At 39.3% G+C, this 14,819-nt stretch overlaps 1 protein-coding gene across 2 annotated transcripts in view; it reads left to right on the forward strand.

The window, feature by feature from the left end:
- The window catches only part of ERC1 (ELKS/RAB6-interacting/CAST family member 1), a gene marked incomplete at its 5' end in the record, with an annotated part of 295,446 nt that overhangs the window by 112,330 nt on the left and 168,297 nt on the right, over positions 1 to 14,819 (forward strand). For both annotated transcript variants that reach the window (XM_082013315.1, XM_082013316.1), the window contains one exon: positions 7,705 to 7,898. In XM_082013315.1, the coding sequence (XP_081869441.1) occupies positions 7,705 to 7,898 (194 nt within the window). The remainder of the gene's footprint in view (positions 1 to 7,704; positions 7,899 to 14,819) is intronic.

Here is a 14,819-nt window from a genome sequence, read left to right on the forward strand (position 1 = left end):
TAAATCTATCTAAATTGGCTAAAGTTTAAATGCATTGTCTGTTTGTACATGCTCAGTAGAGGGATTTAGCAATGAACCTTCCCAAAGATTCCCCCTGCACTGGTTATACCCCATCCTGGAGAGGGAGGAAGACCTTCCCATTGTCACCATTGCCACAGCCTCTTCTAGGTCTCGTCATTTGAGCAGGCAGCAGCAATTCTAATGTGGTGGGCTGACCCTGGGTGGATGCCAAGTGCCCACCAAAGCTGCTCTACAGCTCCCCTTCTCAGCTTGACAGAGGAGAGAAAATACAATGAAAGACTCATGGGTCGAGATAAGGGCAGGGAGATCAGGTACTGACACAGGCAAAACACATTCAATGTGGGAAAATGAATTTATTTTATTACCATTCAAATCAGAGTAGGGTAATGAGAAAGAAAACCACATCTTAAAAACACCTTCCCCCCACCCCTCCCTTCTTCCCACGCTCAACTTTACTCACAATTTCTCTACCTCCTCCCCCGGCAGAGGCGCAGGGGGACGGGAATGGGAGTTGCGGTCAGTTCATCACACGTTGTCTCTGACGCTCCTTCCTCCTCACACTCTTCCCCTGCTCCAGCGTGGGGTGCCTCCCACGGGAGACAGTTCTCCACAGGCTGCAGTTCTTCACGAACTGCTCCAGCCTGGGTCCCTGCCACGGGGTGCCGTCCTTCAGGAACAGACTGCTCCAGCCTGGGTCTCCCGTGGGTCCACAGGTCCTGCAGCAGCCTGCTCCAGCACAGACTTCCCATGGGGTCACAGCCTCCTTCGGGCATCCACCTGCTCTGGTGTGGGGTCCTCCCCGGGCTGCAGGTGGGTATCTGCTCCACCGTGGAGCTCCATGGGCTGCAGGGGGACAGCCTGCCTCACCGAGGTCTTCAGCGTGGGCTGCAGGGGAATCTCTGCTCTGGTGCTTGGAGCACCTCCTCTCCCTCCTTTTGCACTGACCTGGGTGTCTGCAGAGCTGTTCCTCTCACATATTCTCACTCTCCACCAGCTGCTGTTGCACAGCAGTTTTTTGCCTTCTTAAATATGTTGTCCCAGAGGTGCTGCCACCATTGCTGATGGGCTTGGCCTTGGCCAGTGGCGGGTCCATCCTGGAGCCGGCTGGCACTGGCTCTATCAGGCGTGGAGGAAGCTTCTGGCATCTTCTTGCAGAAACCATCCCTGCAGCCCCCCTGCTACCAAAACCTTGCCACACAAACCCAGTACAGCTAGGTAGACTTTTCACCAAATACCATGCTGTTTCCAAGCAGCTCATTGATACAAACACAGCAGAAGCAAAAATCAGTATCTCAGTGTGCAAAACAGATCAGGACAAATCGTCTGTTAGGACTGGAAGCGGATACTGAAAGTTAGCCACTGGGAGGAGAAAAACAGATTGGAATTTCCTGGGGTAATGAGTAGATGGGATTACCAGGAGAATTGTTCTGAACTCTGGACTAGGGGAAGACATGGTATGAGGAGGGGGTTGCATATGGGCAGAAGACATGGGACTACAGGTGCTGCTGGATAGAACTAACTGTGCAAAAAAAGCTTCCGAACCTGAAAAAAAGTGGTAGGGAAAGGATGAGGTGAACTGGTAGATTACTGAAATCTGCCTGGGTAAGAGGAGTGGAATTTGAACCTGGCTAAATAATGTTGATAAAAGGTTGGGGAAATGAGATATAGTAGAAAAAGATTGTACTCGGTGCAAATAGGCAGTAGAATTTGTGCCCAAGAGAGCATATTCTCTACGAAACTTTTAATAGCATGGAAAATTTCTGAGCCTCCCCATTGCTCTGAAGTCAGACAATACAAACTATGGGAACAAACTGTGTGTTTTACTCCCCAGTATGATATAGCCAACATAGAGGATAAGATACAAGAGGCTGTGTGGTGGCTTTTAAAGTTCCAGTCCTGTTGATGGTTCATGACAATGTCAGCATCATCTCACGCAGTGGAAAGTTGGAGGGGTTTTCCCTCTGATTTTCTTATACCTAAAAAATTAAACCTACTGTACGCCTCCCGGAAACCTGGGAAATGGTCTATGCAACATTGTGTGGCCTTTCTCATTTTTCATTGTGAGGTAGTTGTTAATAATATTTTATAAGTAAATAATTGTCTGCTGGACTCTTGCAGTCTTCAGTATTGTGTGAAAAATGCTCAAAGAATGAACCAAAGTTATATAATGAAGATTCTAATCATCTCGAGAAATTGGATGAAAAATTATTTTTTAATAGTAGGAAAGCGTTAAGAGAATAAAGCAGGATATATTTGTATCTCAGTTTTTCACCTCCACAACAGGTATAATAACGCATCCACATTTCCCACTGGTGGTGCTGAGAAGTGAATTTAGTTAATGTTTGCAAAGAAATAGCCTACAGTCATGATTAGTATGATAGAAAGAAAATTGGGGGGGGGGGGGTTGTGTGTAATTTGTGTAATTTAGAGTAAATGAGGCCTAGAGCCATACACCAAATATCAAAAAGCAAATATGGAATATCTGCTCATTGCTTGAGTAATTCCCTTCTGTGCATTGAATGAAGCGCTGTTTCCGTCACACAGTAGCCTGCGGTCAGGTGAGTAAAGCCTGGTTGAGAGGAGGTGTGGATAAGGGGGCTGAATTACGCTTACGAAGACAGCCATCCTCAAGGCATTTCCCTTCTGTCTTTGTACACATTTTGTGTTGCTGTAAATGTCCAATGAAAGCCAATTGTTAATCTTAAATAATGACTATGGGAACTCAGCTTTCTGAAGAGATCGTTTTTTTCAGTAATGGCATTTCTCAAGGCATCTTTCTGTTATTTAGACATTCAGCCTTCTTTATTAAATGATTCCAACCGAATACTTGCTGATTCAGTGTCAAAAATGTACAGTCACATTAACAGAGACTAACCATTTCAAAGATTTTGTCAATAATAGGATAACAAACAACTCTTTGTGACAGACTCAAGTTTTTCTGGTATATAGTATATCAGAGAATTTTCTGAGCCTCTGACTTCCAGTACAGCCTTTCTGAAAAGCTTTTATAGTATCTGGTTTTTAGAGCATTGGAACTAAAGGAGGAACAAGTCAGGTTGTTTTTCAAATTTATAATTTTGTTGAAACTAATAAAGACACGATAGAAGGCAGCACACACACTTATCACTTGAATTGCTGCCTTCACAATCGGAAAAATAAAGAAAATTATTATATTTGTCTTTTGCAGTAAATAGTCATAATATATTTTTGTATTTGTGTGTGCATTTACTATTTTTAGGAGATGTGAGGCACACTTGGAGGTAGGAGGTGGATTAAAATGGGATTACAGATTCTTGGGAACTTCTGTTTTGTGGCCAAAAGTTCTTGGCAACATTTGTACATGAAATGTTAAACTGAATTTGCTGTCTCAATTCATAGGTAAAAGTAGAAAGTGTTTGCTGTGAATTATTTGCTGTTTGATTTAGATAATCTTTTAGGAATATTGATTTGGAATGTTAGTCATAATGTTTGGAATTTTTGCTTACATTTTAGGGCTTTTAAATTAGATCTGTGCTATTGTTTTCTTCCCTGCCTCTGGCTCACTTTAGGCTGTGTAAGATTACCTTTCCTCTTAGTAAAGACTTTTTTGGCATGAGAAATATCAACTTAGAAAATTCTTTTAAATGTGTTTTGTCATCTTCCCCTTTCCATCTGTAAATGGTGGTTATTTCTGTGAAACATTGGTCATCTTTGTTTTAGTTGTAGAAGTTGGCTTTGTCAGATGATTTTCTGTGGAAGCAATAGAAGTCATAGTACATTGATTTGAGAAACAATCCCTCTTTCTTTTATTGTTTAGGTACCTGAAGTACTCACCCCATCACTTACCACGTTCCAGATGGGAAATGATGGCTAAGAGCAGAAAAGCAGAAAACTGTTAAACCACCTCTTAGTTTATAGTCCCTCCTAAGAACTTTGAGAGCATATCCAGAGTAGTAAGCTTAAACTATTCTCAGTCCTGAACCACTTAGAATTTGAAATTAAATTCACACTGGCAAAGATTAATACTGATCAGATGAGCTTTGCTAATAAGAATATATCTTAAGAAGGTGCTGCTTTCTAGCTAAAATGTGACTGTGTTTCTCATACAGATCAAACATGCTAGCTTGGTTGTGCTCTCGAAAGTAACTTAAATTCACCTGTTTGACTCTACACTGGAATGGACATAGAGAGCTAATGACAGGGTCAGCAGTAACAGTTAAGAGGTTTAAAATAGCCTATAATCAAGTAAACTCAATGGCCCATGTAGACATACCTTTTCTTGTGTCTCATTTCTCAGAGGAGAAAGTGCAATGTTCCCTTCACCCTAAGCAAGCTGCTTTTTCAATTTATTTAATTTTTTATCATACTTTTATATATTTCCATATTTCTTTGTAACTATATTAAGAGCTTTCAAATTTAGGAATACTGTCTCAGGCAGAGGTGAAAGTTGAACCTATCGACACATACTTCTCATAGTCTCTTAATACAGCAGAAACTGGTTTAGTGCATTTGTCACTTTGTATGTGCGTTCTGTTTTGAAATTTAAATTACTGCCTTATTTTGGAATTTTTGTACACCTTTGGTGGGTGGGGGAAGTTGTATGTGGCTTTTTTTTTGTTTACTGTGAATATAGGGATTTGTTATTTGTATTTAACTTTCTTTTTGGTTAAAAAAAAATACTGCTGAATTATTTCGCACAATGTTGCATTGGGAAGGTAGCCAATTTCATCTGTTCCAGATCTTGATGTGAGTTTGTGGGAAACCTCTAAATGCATTGGTTTTCTCTCCTATACAATAAATGAATCCAGTAGGATTTTAGATATGGTCATGTAACACGTATTTTGTATATAACCCACAAAATGGACCGAAGTCACTCAGTCAGTAATTCACAACTCAGGAAGTGGTCTCCAGTTTACACCATATCACATAACGTTCGCTTTGTGTTAGGTGAAAGTATCCATACTTATGTGCATTATATACAAATAACATGTGTTACGTGTCTTAACTAATAATTTATGTCGTGTAAATAGCCCTTTCGTTCTATAAGAACCAGACACACTGACTTGTTGGATAATTTTCTAAAAAAGAAAATTGATTTCCCCTTCTCAGTAGTGTCTCTTGGGTCGTTGTGGAGATGCTTTTATTAGCACAAAGTAATATAAATCAGGACTGTCCTGACAGTAGAATTGCATTAGGTCTTATAACTTACTTTGAATTAGAGAGTTTAGTAATCCAGGCTACCAGCCTAGCTTTGCTTTTTTTAAAAAAAGTTTCTTGATTATCTGATTATGTATTTTGGATGACTTTAAAGAGCCTGAGGGGTATTTGTTAAATCAAACAATTTGAGATGTTGGAAACGTACCTAAATTTGGTACAGAAGAATTCAGGCTCTGCCTCTGGTGAAAACCAGACTTAATTTTATATATAGTGTCTCTGAGGAGAATATAGATGTCCCCCAGTAGATTTATAGATGCCCCCCAAAAACAGTATTCCCAGTTCCTGCAAAACAGTATTTGGGAGGGAAAGATGGAGTTTTTGTTTGAAATTTAAGCATAGCTGAAAAGAAAATAAAATTAAGTATTTCAGGTTTCCTGCAGCCTGGAAATCCCAGTAAGGCGTTTCAGGAAGACCCAGAACACTCTCCTTCCAAAGCAGACGTTCCCTGATGGGAACGTTCATGCAGCGGCTGTTCGTGGAGCCGACGCGCTTATCAGTCTCGCTGCTGCGATGTCCTCCTGGAGTCTGCGTCATCTTGGCAACACGTTATTTAAGCTTCCACTTGCCTTGAAGAGTCCTTTCCAAGAGCTTACAATTCGACGTGCTTATGGGGCCTTAAGGAAACTGGAAGCGTAGGCAGCCCTGACTCCAAAAGGTTTCTCAAAGCTTCCAGGCTCACCAAAGGCTGCGCTTGGAGCTGGGTCTCAGTCATAAGCTCAGAAGCAGGATTTTCAGACTTACAGCTCAGTGACAGAGGAGTGGCAGGGTTTGACTTGAAAGTCTCTTAGAAGTGGGGAGCCCTTTAAATCTTCCTAAACGCATTGCCTCAGGAAAGGGTTCTGTTCTTCAGGATCTATGGTTGTTGGGCAGTCCTGCTGAGATCTGCCTGGGGATTGCCAGGCATTTTATTCTAGGATAAAATACTGGGCAGGTTATCCAGATTTCTGGAATCCCTGCTTAAAAAAAACCAAACAAAAACCCCCCAAAACAGTTTAGCATTCACCCTAAGGCAGCCTGCTACAAGGCCAAGGCCCTGGTATACGAAGTGTTCCAGTATTTGGACAACCCAGATCCATCCCAAGATCATAGTCCCATTACAGACAGGCATCAAGGCTGCCTTCATCCTAGAATATTCTGCCCTGAGATTCTCCTGAATTTCACTAGAATGTGGCCTTGGCTTTAACGGAGCTAATTAAAAGCAAGAGACTTCAAGGGAAAAATGTTGGGGTCAATGAACGAATATTTTCCTCCAGTCTCATATGCTGAATAACTAAACAGATTTAGCCATGTGTGTTTTTGCTGTTATTTGGTTCTCTGGAAGCAGCAGTTTCTAATCCTGAGGTTTATGCTGCTGCGGTTCTGTCTTTTAATTTTTTTAATTACCTTTAACAGCAACAGAGTCCTATACTATTGGATTTAGACTTACTGTGCTTTGGAGCAGAACATTGGCAGCTTGTAAAACAACTTTCCACAGCTGCACACAGCGGGGCAAAAAGTCTGTGGTCTTACTTTCTGTTGTAGCTTTGTTTCAGAGAAGAGAAAGGCCTTGAGTTTGAAGGCAATCTTGGTCAGCAGAACAGGTCCACCAAACTTGTTTTTCACTGAAGCAAATTTGAGCAGTTCTGAAATAGCTTTAATTGATATAAAATAGCAGTTCAAGATCCAAGAGCAGAGGGGCGGGGATGAAAAGATAGCTCTTAGTCTGCTGGTTTAAACTGCAGCATAAATACTGACTTTTCTTTGTCTGTAATATGCTTGGGAACCGTTGAATTGATTTTACTAAGAAATTAATAAACCAAGCCATTTAAAAAAATAAAATTAAAAAAGCTCTTAATTAGGGTGATTTTATCCTCAATCCTCTGATGCTTTTTGTCCTCATAGCCCGATTTTAAAAAAACATATTTCCTAGATAACTAGGTGAAGATATTTTCAGCAGATAGCCATACTCATCCTAGCCCTAGTCTTTACGGCTCAGATAACTAGCAAGGACTTCAGTATCTCAGCACCATCTGTGCAAATCTATCTGACACTTTGCATACCGATGTAGTTATAAGGCTATGAACCTGTGATTTGCTTTTCTAGATTATCTAGGTTAAAAATACCTCAGATAACTAATTCTGCAATCATATCACTGTTTTAGAAGTGTATGTTAGGAATTTTTATACCCACTCACACTTATTTCCTTTCAGAGGAGTTTAACTTCTTCATATTTTTCTTTCTTATGTTGATTCTGTTTCAGATCAAAAAATCACTTAAATATTTTTTTAGACTGAATTAAAAAAATTACATTTGTTTCTGAGTTTTTCTTTTCCTAAAAAGTATTTCCCCATACTCAAAAGTAGCATACGCATTGTATATTTATTTCTGTGTAATAATTAATCTTGCCATTTTGAAACAGGTATCTAGATAGTGTTTTGCAGTCATCATAGTATCTGTAAAATACATAGGTGTGAATGAAGTGCTTTTTCTTGAACCTTTTTCTTACAGGCTCATGAGGCAACGCTGGAGGCTAGGGCCAGCCCAGAGCTGAGTGATCGTATGCAGCAGCTGGAAAGGGAGGTAACACGGTATCGGGAAGAATCTAGCAAGGCTCAAGCTGAAGTGGATCGTCTTCTGGAAATCTTGAAAGAGATGGAAAATGAGAAGAATGATAAGGATAAGAAAATAGCAGAACTGGAGAGGTGAGAATGGTATAAAGTTCTAGAGGAGCAAAAGAGATGATTGAAGTTAGCAATCACTTAGCCCGTTTTTCTTGTCTTAAAAACCTTAGAGTGCCTATTTTGGGAAGGTATGTTTGTAGTTTTTCTGCTTTTTTTTTTTGTTGCATTGTAAGCGAAAAGGTGTCTTACTCTGTGCTTTCGTTACCTGGCTACTCGAAAGTAGGGCTGATACAAATAGAACTAGAAGGATAGATAGAGCTGTACAGGAATGGAGATGGTAGGAAAAGTTGATGATGCTGTGGTGTGTTTGGAGAACTGTTTGGTCTTATGATTTAATAAATTCCTGAGGCATGGTACTCCAAAAAAAACAAATAAGAAAAATGACTTTTAAGCGCTTGTGATACTAGTTCCTCAGGTTCTTCGGACAAGTGGCATTGAAACTCTTTGTACTGGTAGGGACACAGGTAAACTTCGGCTCATGTGAAGCCAAACAAACAGATTTGCTTTTTTTCAAATGAAATGTCATTCAGCACTTTTCAGTATTTTCCATCTTTCTGTTGGAGCCAGGGTGCTCAGATTTTTTTTTTTAGACTTTAGTGTCCCAAACAAAAATTATAATTTATTATGATTCCATGACATTTATATCACAATTATAAATGGTCAATCTTGGGAAAGACCTAAAGCAGGTTCTGTTTTCTATCATTTTCTCAGCTCACAGTGGGCCAAGAGGGAGTTTCTAGGCAATAATACCTGTTTGGGGTTCTTTGTTTACTTTATGATTCGCAATGAAGAATCGTTAACGTGGAACAGCAAAATGGAAGTTTGATTATTCTCATTTGCCTTGTGCCAGACAGTCTTTCTAATTTCTATCCTATCACTATTTAACTGCTCTGCATTTAGTGTCAGGAGGATTAGAGGAAATGACTAAAGGACGTTCCAGTCTGTGTGATGGCAACAGTTACTGATTTGAAAAACTCTCTTCTAAGAAGTCCATTCTTGCTTACTTAAAAGTGACAGAGCTCTGAAACAGTTCAACTTGTCAGCTGGGTTTCTTCTGTCTTTGTGATTATAAGCAGCATCCTGTTAGTTTTCTTGAAGTTGTTACTTCATTTAACCAAAATTCTCCATATCTGCGGTGTAAGCTTTAACACCCAAAAGTGAGAATGTGTCCTTTTTAATGATCTTCCCTTTTTTTCTAAGTGATAGAACTTTCAGCCCATTGATACATGATGTATTCAGCAGAACATTCAGGCAATAAGTTGATAGAGCAGGTGCATTAAGTATAGACATGAAAAACTAAATAGCAGTTACAAGTCATATTTGTCTGTGTGATTTTTTTCATTCTCTTAGAGGTGCCCATCTTGGGTGTGAGGATCACCATGTCATCATCTTAGGGCATGCAAGCTGACTAGGAATCAGGGTGTAAGTAACAAACTTCTAATAGACGTAAGGTATGGGGAAGAAATATGTTCACAGTGCCTTAATTTTTTCTGGGTGCAGAAGTAATTACTGTTTAGGAAAAGCAAAAATATTCATCATTCCTCAACCTGACTCCTAGAGGAGATTGGAATGTCAGGAAGAGAATTTTCTTATGGAAGCTTTTAATGCAAGTCTGATTTTTTAAATTATATTAGCATTCAGAAACTGTAATCAAGATTGGGACCTGCAGTGTCAAACACTGAGTAAATACATATAAGTGGCCTATAATCAAAAGAATTTATAGTCTACAAAGCAAAAATAACAAAGAAGAGAAATGAAGCTGGGCCTCCTCTTTTACAGATAAGAGCATTGGCACACAGCCTTCAGAGAGTTGTAACGGAACTTTCTCTTTGAAAAGATGCAGTTCCAGAGATCTGCAAAACAGTTACTCTTTTTCGTGTTACAGTGGTAGTTTCTTGCTCTTTCAGTCACAGACCAAACTCTTGCTATATCAACGAAAGCAAAAAATCCCCAAATGGCTGGACATCATTCCCTAACAATTTGGTGAATACTTTGACTACTCAGTGCTCTCAATCCTTCTTACCACCTGATCTTCACTTTTATAAAAAAAATAGAGTGGTCCTCTTCTCTTTTAACTTGTCATCTTTTCTACTAGTACTGAGATAAAACAGAATATGTCATCTTTTATTTCTAGTAATTAGAATAGGTATTTCAGCTGTGTCAGAAAAGACTACTTTTGTTATCATGTGATTGCCAGCAGCTGTGTAAACCAAGCTAAGAATATTCATGTTGCCTAATCGCTGTAAGTGAAAATGGGAAAGGTCTTCAAGATCTAGACACCTAAGGTGCATACTGTTAGTGTGGTGAATTAGTGAAGTATCAACACCTGAAATGATTTTTCAGGTGAAACTATAATATAATCACAGTACTGGAGAAAAAGATACAAGGTTTCAGATACTTTGTAGTGAGGTTTTGACTAGTAATTTCTCTTTTTCTGGATAATTGTTGAAATTTTTACTTGGCCTTAGTTGTTTTCAGCTGCTGCCTCAAGCCCCTGTTCTCTGGAAGCTTGCTTTCTCCTTGTGAGTTTTTACACAAAGGAGAGATTTTAACATACCTATTAAATGTATAGGTTGGTCCTGGTTTTATCTACTATGCTTGTTTATAAAGTATTCTTTCATGGCTGAACTGATATATCTGGGCATGTTACATGGATGTTTTAGAGCTGGAGTCTGAGTTTCCTGAAAAGAATAGATCATTTTGCCTTGTAAAAGTCCTTCCTAAACTGTGGTCCATGCTAGAAATTATCTTGACTTCTAATGCTTCTACAGCTGTTCAAACTCTGCTGCGCAAAGAAGAACCCTAGTGCCTGCAGTAGCATTTGTCAGCAAGCAAAAAAGTTAATATTGCTGTGCCTATCAGGAACCATTACTATTCCATGTAGAGTAAGATGAGAAGAAATAAGTCACATTCAGAGAATAACCGTACTAACAAAAATGGGATTTTTCAAAAGAGGGAGCCTCTCCCTGGAGTTTTTCCTTACGCCAGTTATATGTGACAACTAGACCATACGTCGTCAGGAGAAGAGAAATGGTAACACGGTTTCATCCATAGAAGAGAAGAAATGAGTCACCTATTAGGGAGGTATGAATAAAGGAAAGAGGAGAAAAGATAGGAGGAGAGGCAGATGAAATGAAAAGCAGAAAACTGTTCTCTTAAGCCTTTTCAATGATGCCAAAACTGCCTTCACTTCAAATTAAAGAAAGAAATGCTTCCACTCTTCGGTAACTGTTGCGACTACTGGGTGGGGGACATTGTTTTTCAGCTGTGAATGGGAGGAAAGATATCCAAGAGCAGTGTCTTAAATATGGTGCATGCTATGCAAAAGTTTGAAAAGTACTCTAGAGTCAACATGAGATTGAAAGCAAAACCTCGTTAATTTATATTCCGTGTGGGCAGGATTTTGCTTTTTCTTATGGGAAGGTGGGCCATAAGTTCACATTTCTTTTCTGGGTGACGAGCCCGATAAGTTTTGTTTCTGTCCCCGGATTGTGGTGGTGTAGAGGGTTTTGTAGCTGTCTGATTACTCACTTTCTTTATAACTAACTGTTTGCTATTTGTATTGCCATTCCACAATCTCCTGTCTCTCTGTAACTTTTCATTTTGTGTTTTTTGTTTCCTTCCTCGCTTTTTCTTTCCATTTATACTGTCACGTCCTGGTTCCACGAGTTGTTTTGTTTTGTACGTGCGGGGGTTTTCTTGACTATGCCTTTTCTCAGAAAGCACGCCTCCCGCAAATTGCACCCTCCCTACCAGGTGTCGGTCCCTGCACCGCAACACGTAGGGGGGTTTGTGTGGGACTTCCTGGGAAAGTGAGTGCTCTATAAGGCTTCTGTTTCCTACGGGGTGGAATGTCACTGCTGGCTGCCCCGCTGCTGCTGCTGCTGCTGTTTGGGTCTGCTGCAATTATGCTTTTTTCCTTAGGTCAAACAGGAACTAGTTATGTCAAGTACAAGCTCGAACAGTCTCTGCGTTCAACTCACGTCACAGTGGTTATGACCACAGTCTAAAGGAGCTTTGCTGCTATTCTCCCTGATTTAAGCTCGACAGAAAAGCTGTTGCTTTTTATTCTAATTGTCTTGCTGTGTTTTACCTTTGGTTCTAATCTCTGCTATCAATTCTGCCTGAACCAGCTAAAACTCAAGCGTTCTAAAATGTGTCATTGATAGAGGTCAGTATTGCCTTATTCTTGAGTTTTATTGTGAGTATTATCCTGTAATAAGAAAAAGGAAAAAAATGAAGAGAAAAGAAAGAAAAATAATGCTAATCATCTGGGACATGGCCATCACAGGCTACAAGATGGGTAGTTTACACACAGAGGTATTTGTGTGCATATATTCTGCAACTAAGAACTGACTCTATACTTGAGAGGTGGCAGTAAATAGATATGTACATGTTGCTTCACAAGTAAGCAGTGAGTGGTGCTATATGGAAGTCCTAGTTCCAGTTCCAGTCTTGAAATTGATTTTAATTTGGCATGCTCACTATAGATATAATAGGTAGTCCTTGCAAGGACATGGGGCACTACCTTTTTTTTCCTGAAGGAAACTTGACTTTGATTTGTGAACAAAGGAGTACAGTGCCCAGCTTTGGAGTACCAGCAGTTCCATTAGGGACAGCAAGATATGATGGCTATTTTAAGAGAGAGATTTTAGGGAGTTTTTCTAAAAAGAATTTAAGGATGCCCTGTTCAAGAAAAGACCTTCAAACTTTTGATGTGTGGCAGCCAAAAGGTATACTCCTCATCCTAAATACTTCTTTTCAACAGTAAATAAAAGCAAAAGATGAAAAAACATAGGGTGATCTCAAAGGAGTGCTGAAGCATGTGGACAGTAGGAGGAAGTGTCTTACTCTGTATGTCTTTAAGACAGCGATATGTTTGTGTAGTGCTTTGTGAAGTATAGGTGGAGAGAGAAATTAGCTGCACGTTCCATCAGCTCTATGGTTTCTTAGAATAGTGTAAAGGAAACTATATTAGTAAATTATGCCCTAAGCTTAAGTCAACAATTGGAAGTTGAAACACATGTTTTCAAACCACTACTTGTATCTTGTAAGAATTCTTTTTGGTTTTCAAGTTGGTTGTTTCTGTGAATTTTTCAATAATTTTTTTAGAGAATTCCTAAACAAGAACCACATCAGGGCATATAAGTAATTTAAAGTAAAAAGAATGTTGTCAAATTAGAGAGAAAAAGGTGTTTATAAAGTCATAATCATCACCATTAAAGTGAACCTTGAGAGATGGTATGACTATAACTCTGTATTATTGTAACTCATTGAAGTCCTCCAAAAATCAGTTGAACTCTGAATAAGGCATAGGAAAAACTGAAATAATTAAATACTACTTTAAAACACTTTAATCTGTTTTGGTACTATAAACCATAAAAGCAAATTGAATCTATTTATCTCATGGTTACATGGTATTATTACAAGGCAGATTTTGTTGTTGTGTTTCTCATCCACTTCCCCCAAAAATCCCTAGCTTCAGTGAATATTAAAATTCTAAGGTTAATCACTCAAAACTTAGGACTTTCCAAAATGAAAATTGTCATGTAGTTTTAATTTACCTCTTATGTGAGCCTGTGTATCACAGTGAAGTGATACAGTCTTTAACCATATGAAGACATTTTTTCCACAAGAATGCTGCCGTTGGTGTGTGAAGGACGCAGTTGAAATTGTCCCCAAAAATCCAGGGTGAGGCTGACACCTGTCATGGAAAATTTCAGCACAATTTGTTAATATTTGGCAAGCAACTGAGAACAAGGTTTTTGTAATGGAAAGAAGCGGTCAGGCCTATAGTTAGTCCAGCTCCACCTCTGAGCACTCAGATCTATTGAATATTAAGATCTTCATCATTTCCAAGCTAGGAAATGAAGAAGTAATTCCTTTCTTCTCAGTCTTGCTTTATGCAAAATGAACATTAGGCCTGAAGTCCCTCATCAAGTTGCACAGAGAAAAAAATAATGCATTTAATATCAACATAACTGCTCTAAACAAATAAGAATATAAGATGCAGGCACCCTTACTCACAAGTATTTAGCTTCAGACATTTGAAAGTATGCTGATTTTCAGACAACTGTCTGCTTTCTGACAGTCAACCTTTGTTAAAGTGCCTTAAGATCAACACTCAAACTCACTAATCGCTTTTGAAAGCTACATCTAAGAAAAGAAAAGAGAGAGAGAGAGACTGCCAATAATTGCAAATCCATCTGTAGAGAGCACCAGAGAGAAAAGCCATCATAGTGATTTTACGGTGACTCCTCAATCCATCCTCACCTTTTTCATATAATGGGATATTCTTTTTCCATTTGTTCTTCATTTAGCTGCCCTTTATTTCCCATTCTCTCCCTTTTCCTGTGTTTTGGGAGAAACTGAAACTTTGTGGTATTGCAGAAACAGCTGTTTTAAAAAACAAGGTCAAAGAACCCCAATTAGTGCAGCCTTTGACATGGTGAGAGGTCAGGGCTGGTGCAGGCTTTGGCTGAATGAACTTGCTGTGTTATCCCATCATTGAACCACCTAAGCCTGGGTACTTGCCCTGGTGTTATTTCCATGTTCAAGCAGACAGGACTGACACTATTAAACAGAGTGATTAATCTCTATGGAACTGAGCACAAACTGTCTCTTTTGTTAAATTCAGCAATGGGCTGAAAGCATTGGTTTATCTGCTATTACAAGACCAAGGATCTGATCTTGGATCCTTCAAGAAGGACTTTACACTGGAGAGATACTTACGAGTATTGAGAAGCACTGATTGCGAACTTTTTTGAAGGCTTCTTTTCCTGCCAAATTTCCTGTAGCATTAAAGTCCTGTTTGTTTTTATCATTAAGTCAGGGTGGTTATCAAGCACTCCCTCCGATGCCGAAGTCTATTATCTGTAATGATTATAGGAGTTGTCATCTGATGATTTATACTCTATCTGCATTGTAGCAGTGATGGGTTTT

Source organism: Phaethon aethereus (genome assembly GCF_964289735.1).
Source record: "Phaethon aethereus genome assembly, chromosome: 1".
Classification (NCBI taxonomy): Eukaryota; Metazoa; Chordata; class Aves; order Phaethontiformes; family Phaethontidae; genus Phaethon; species Phaethon aethereus.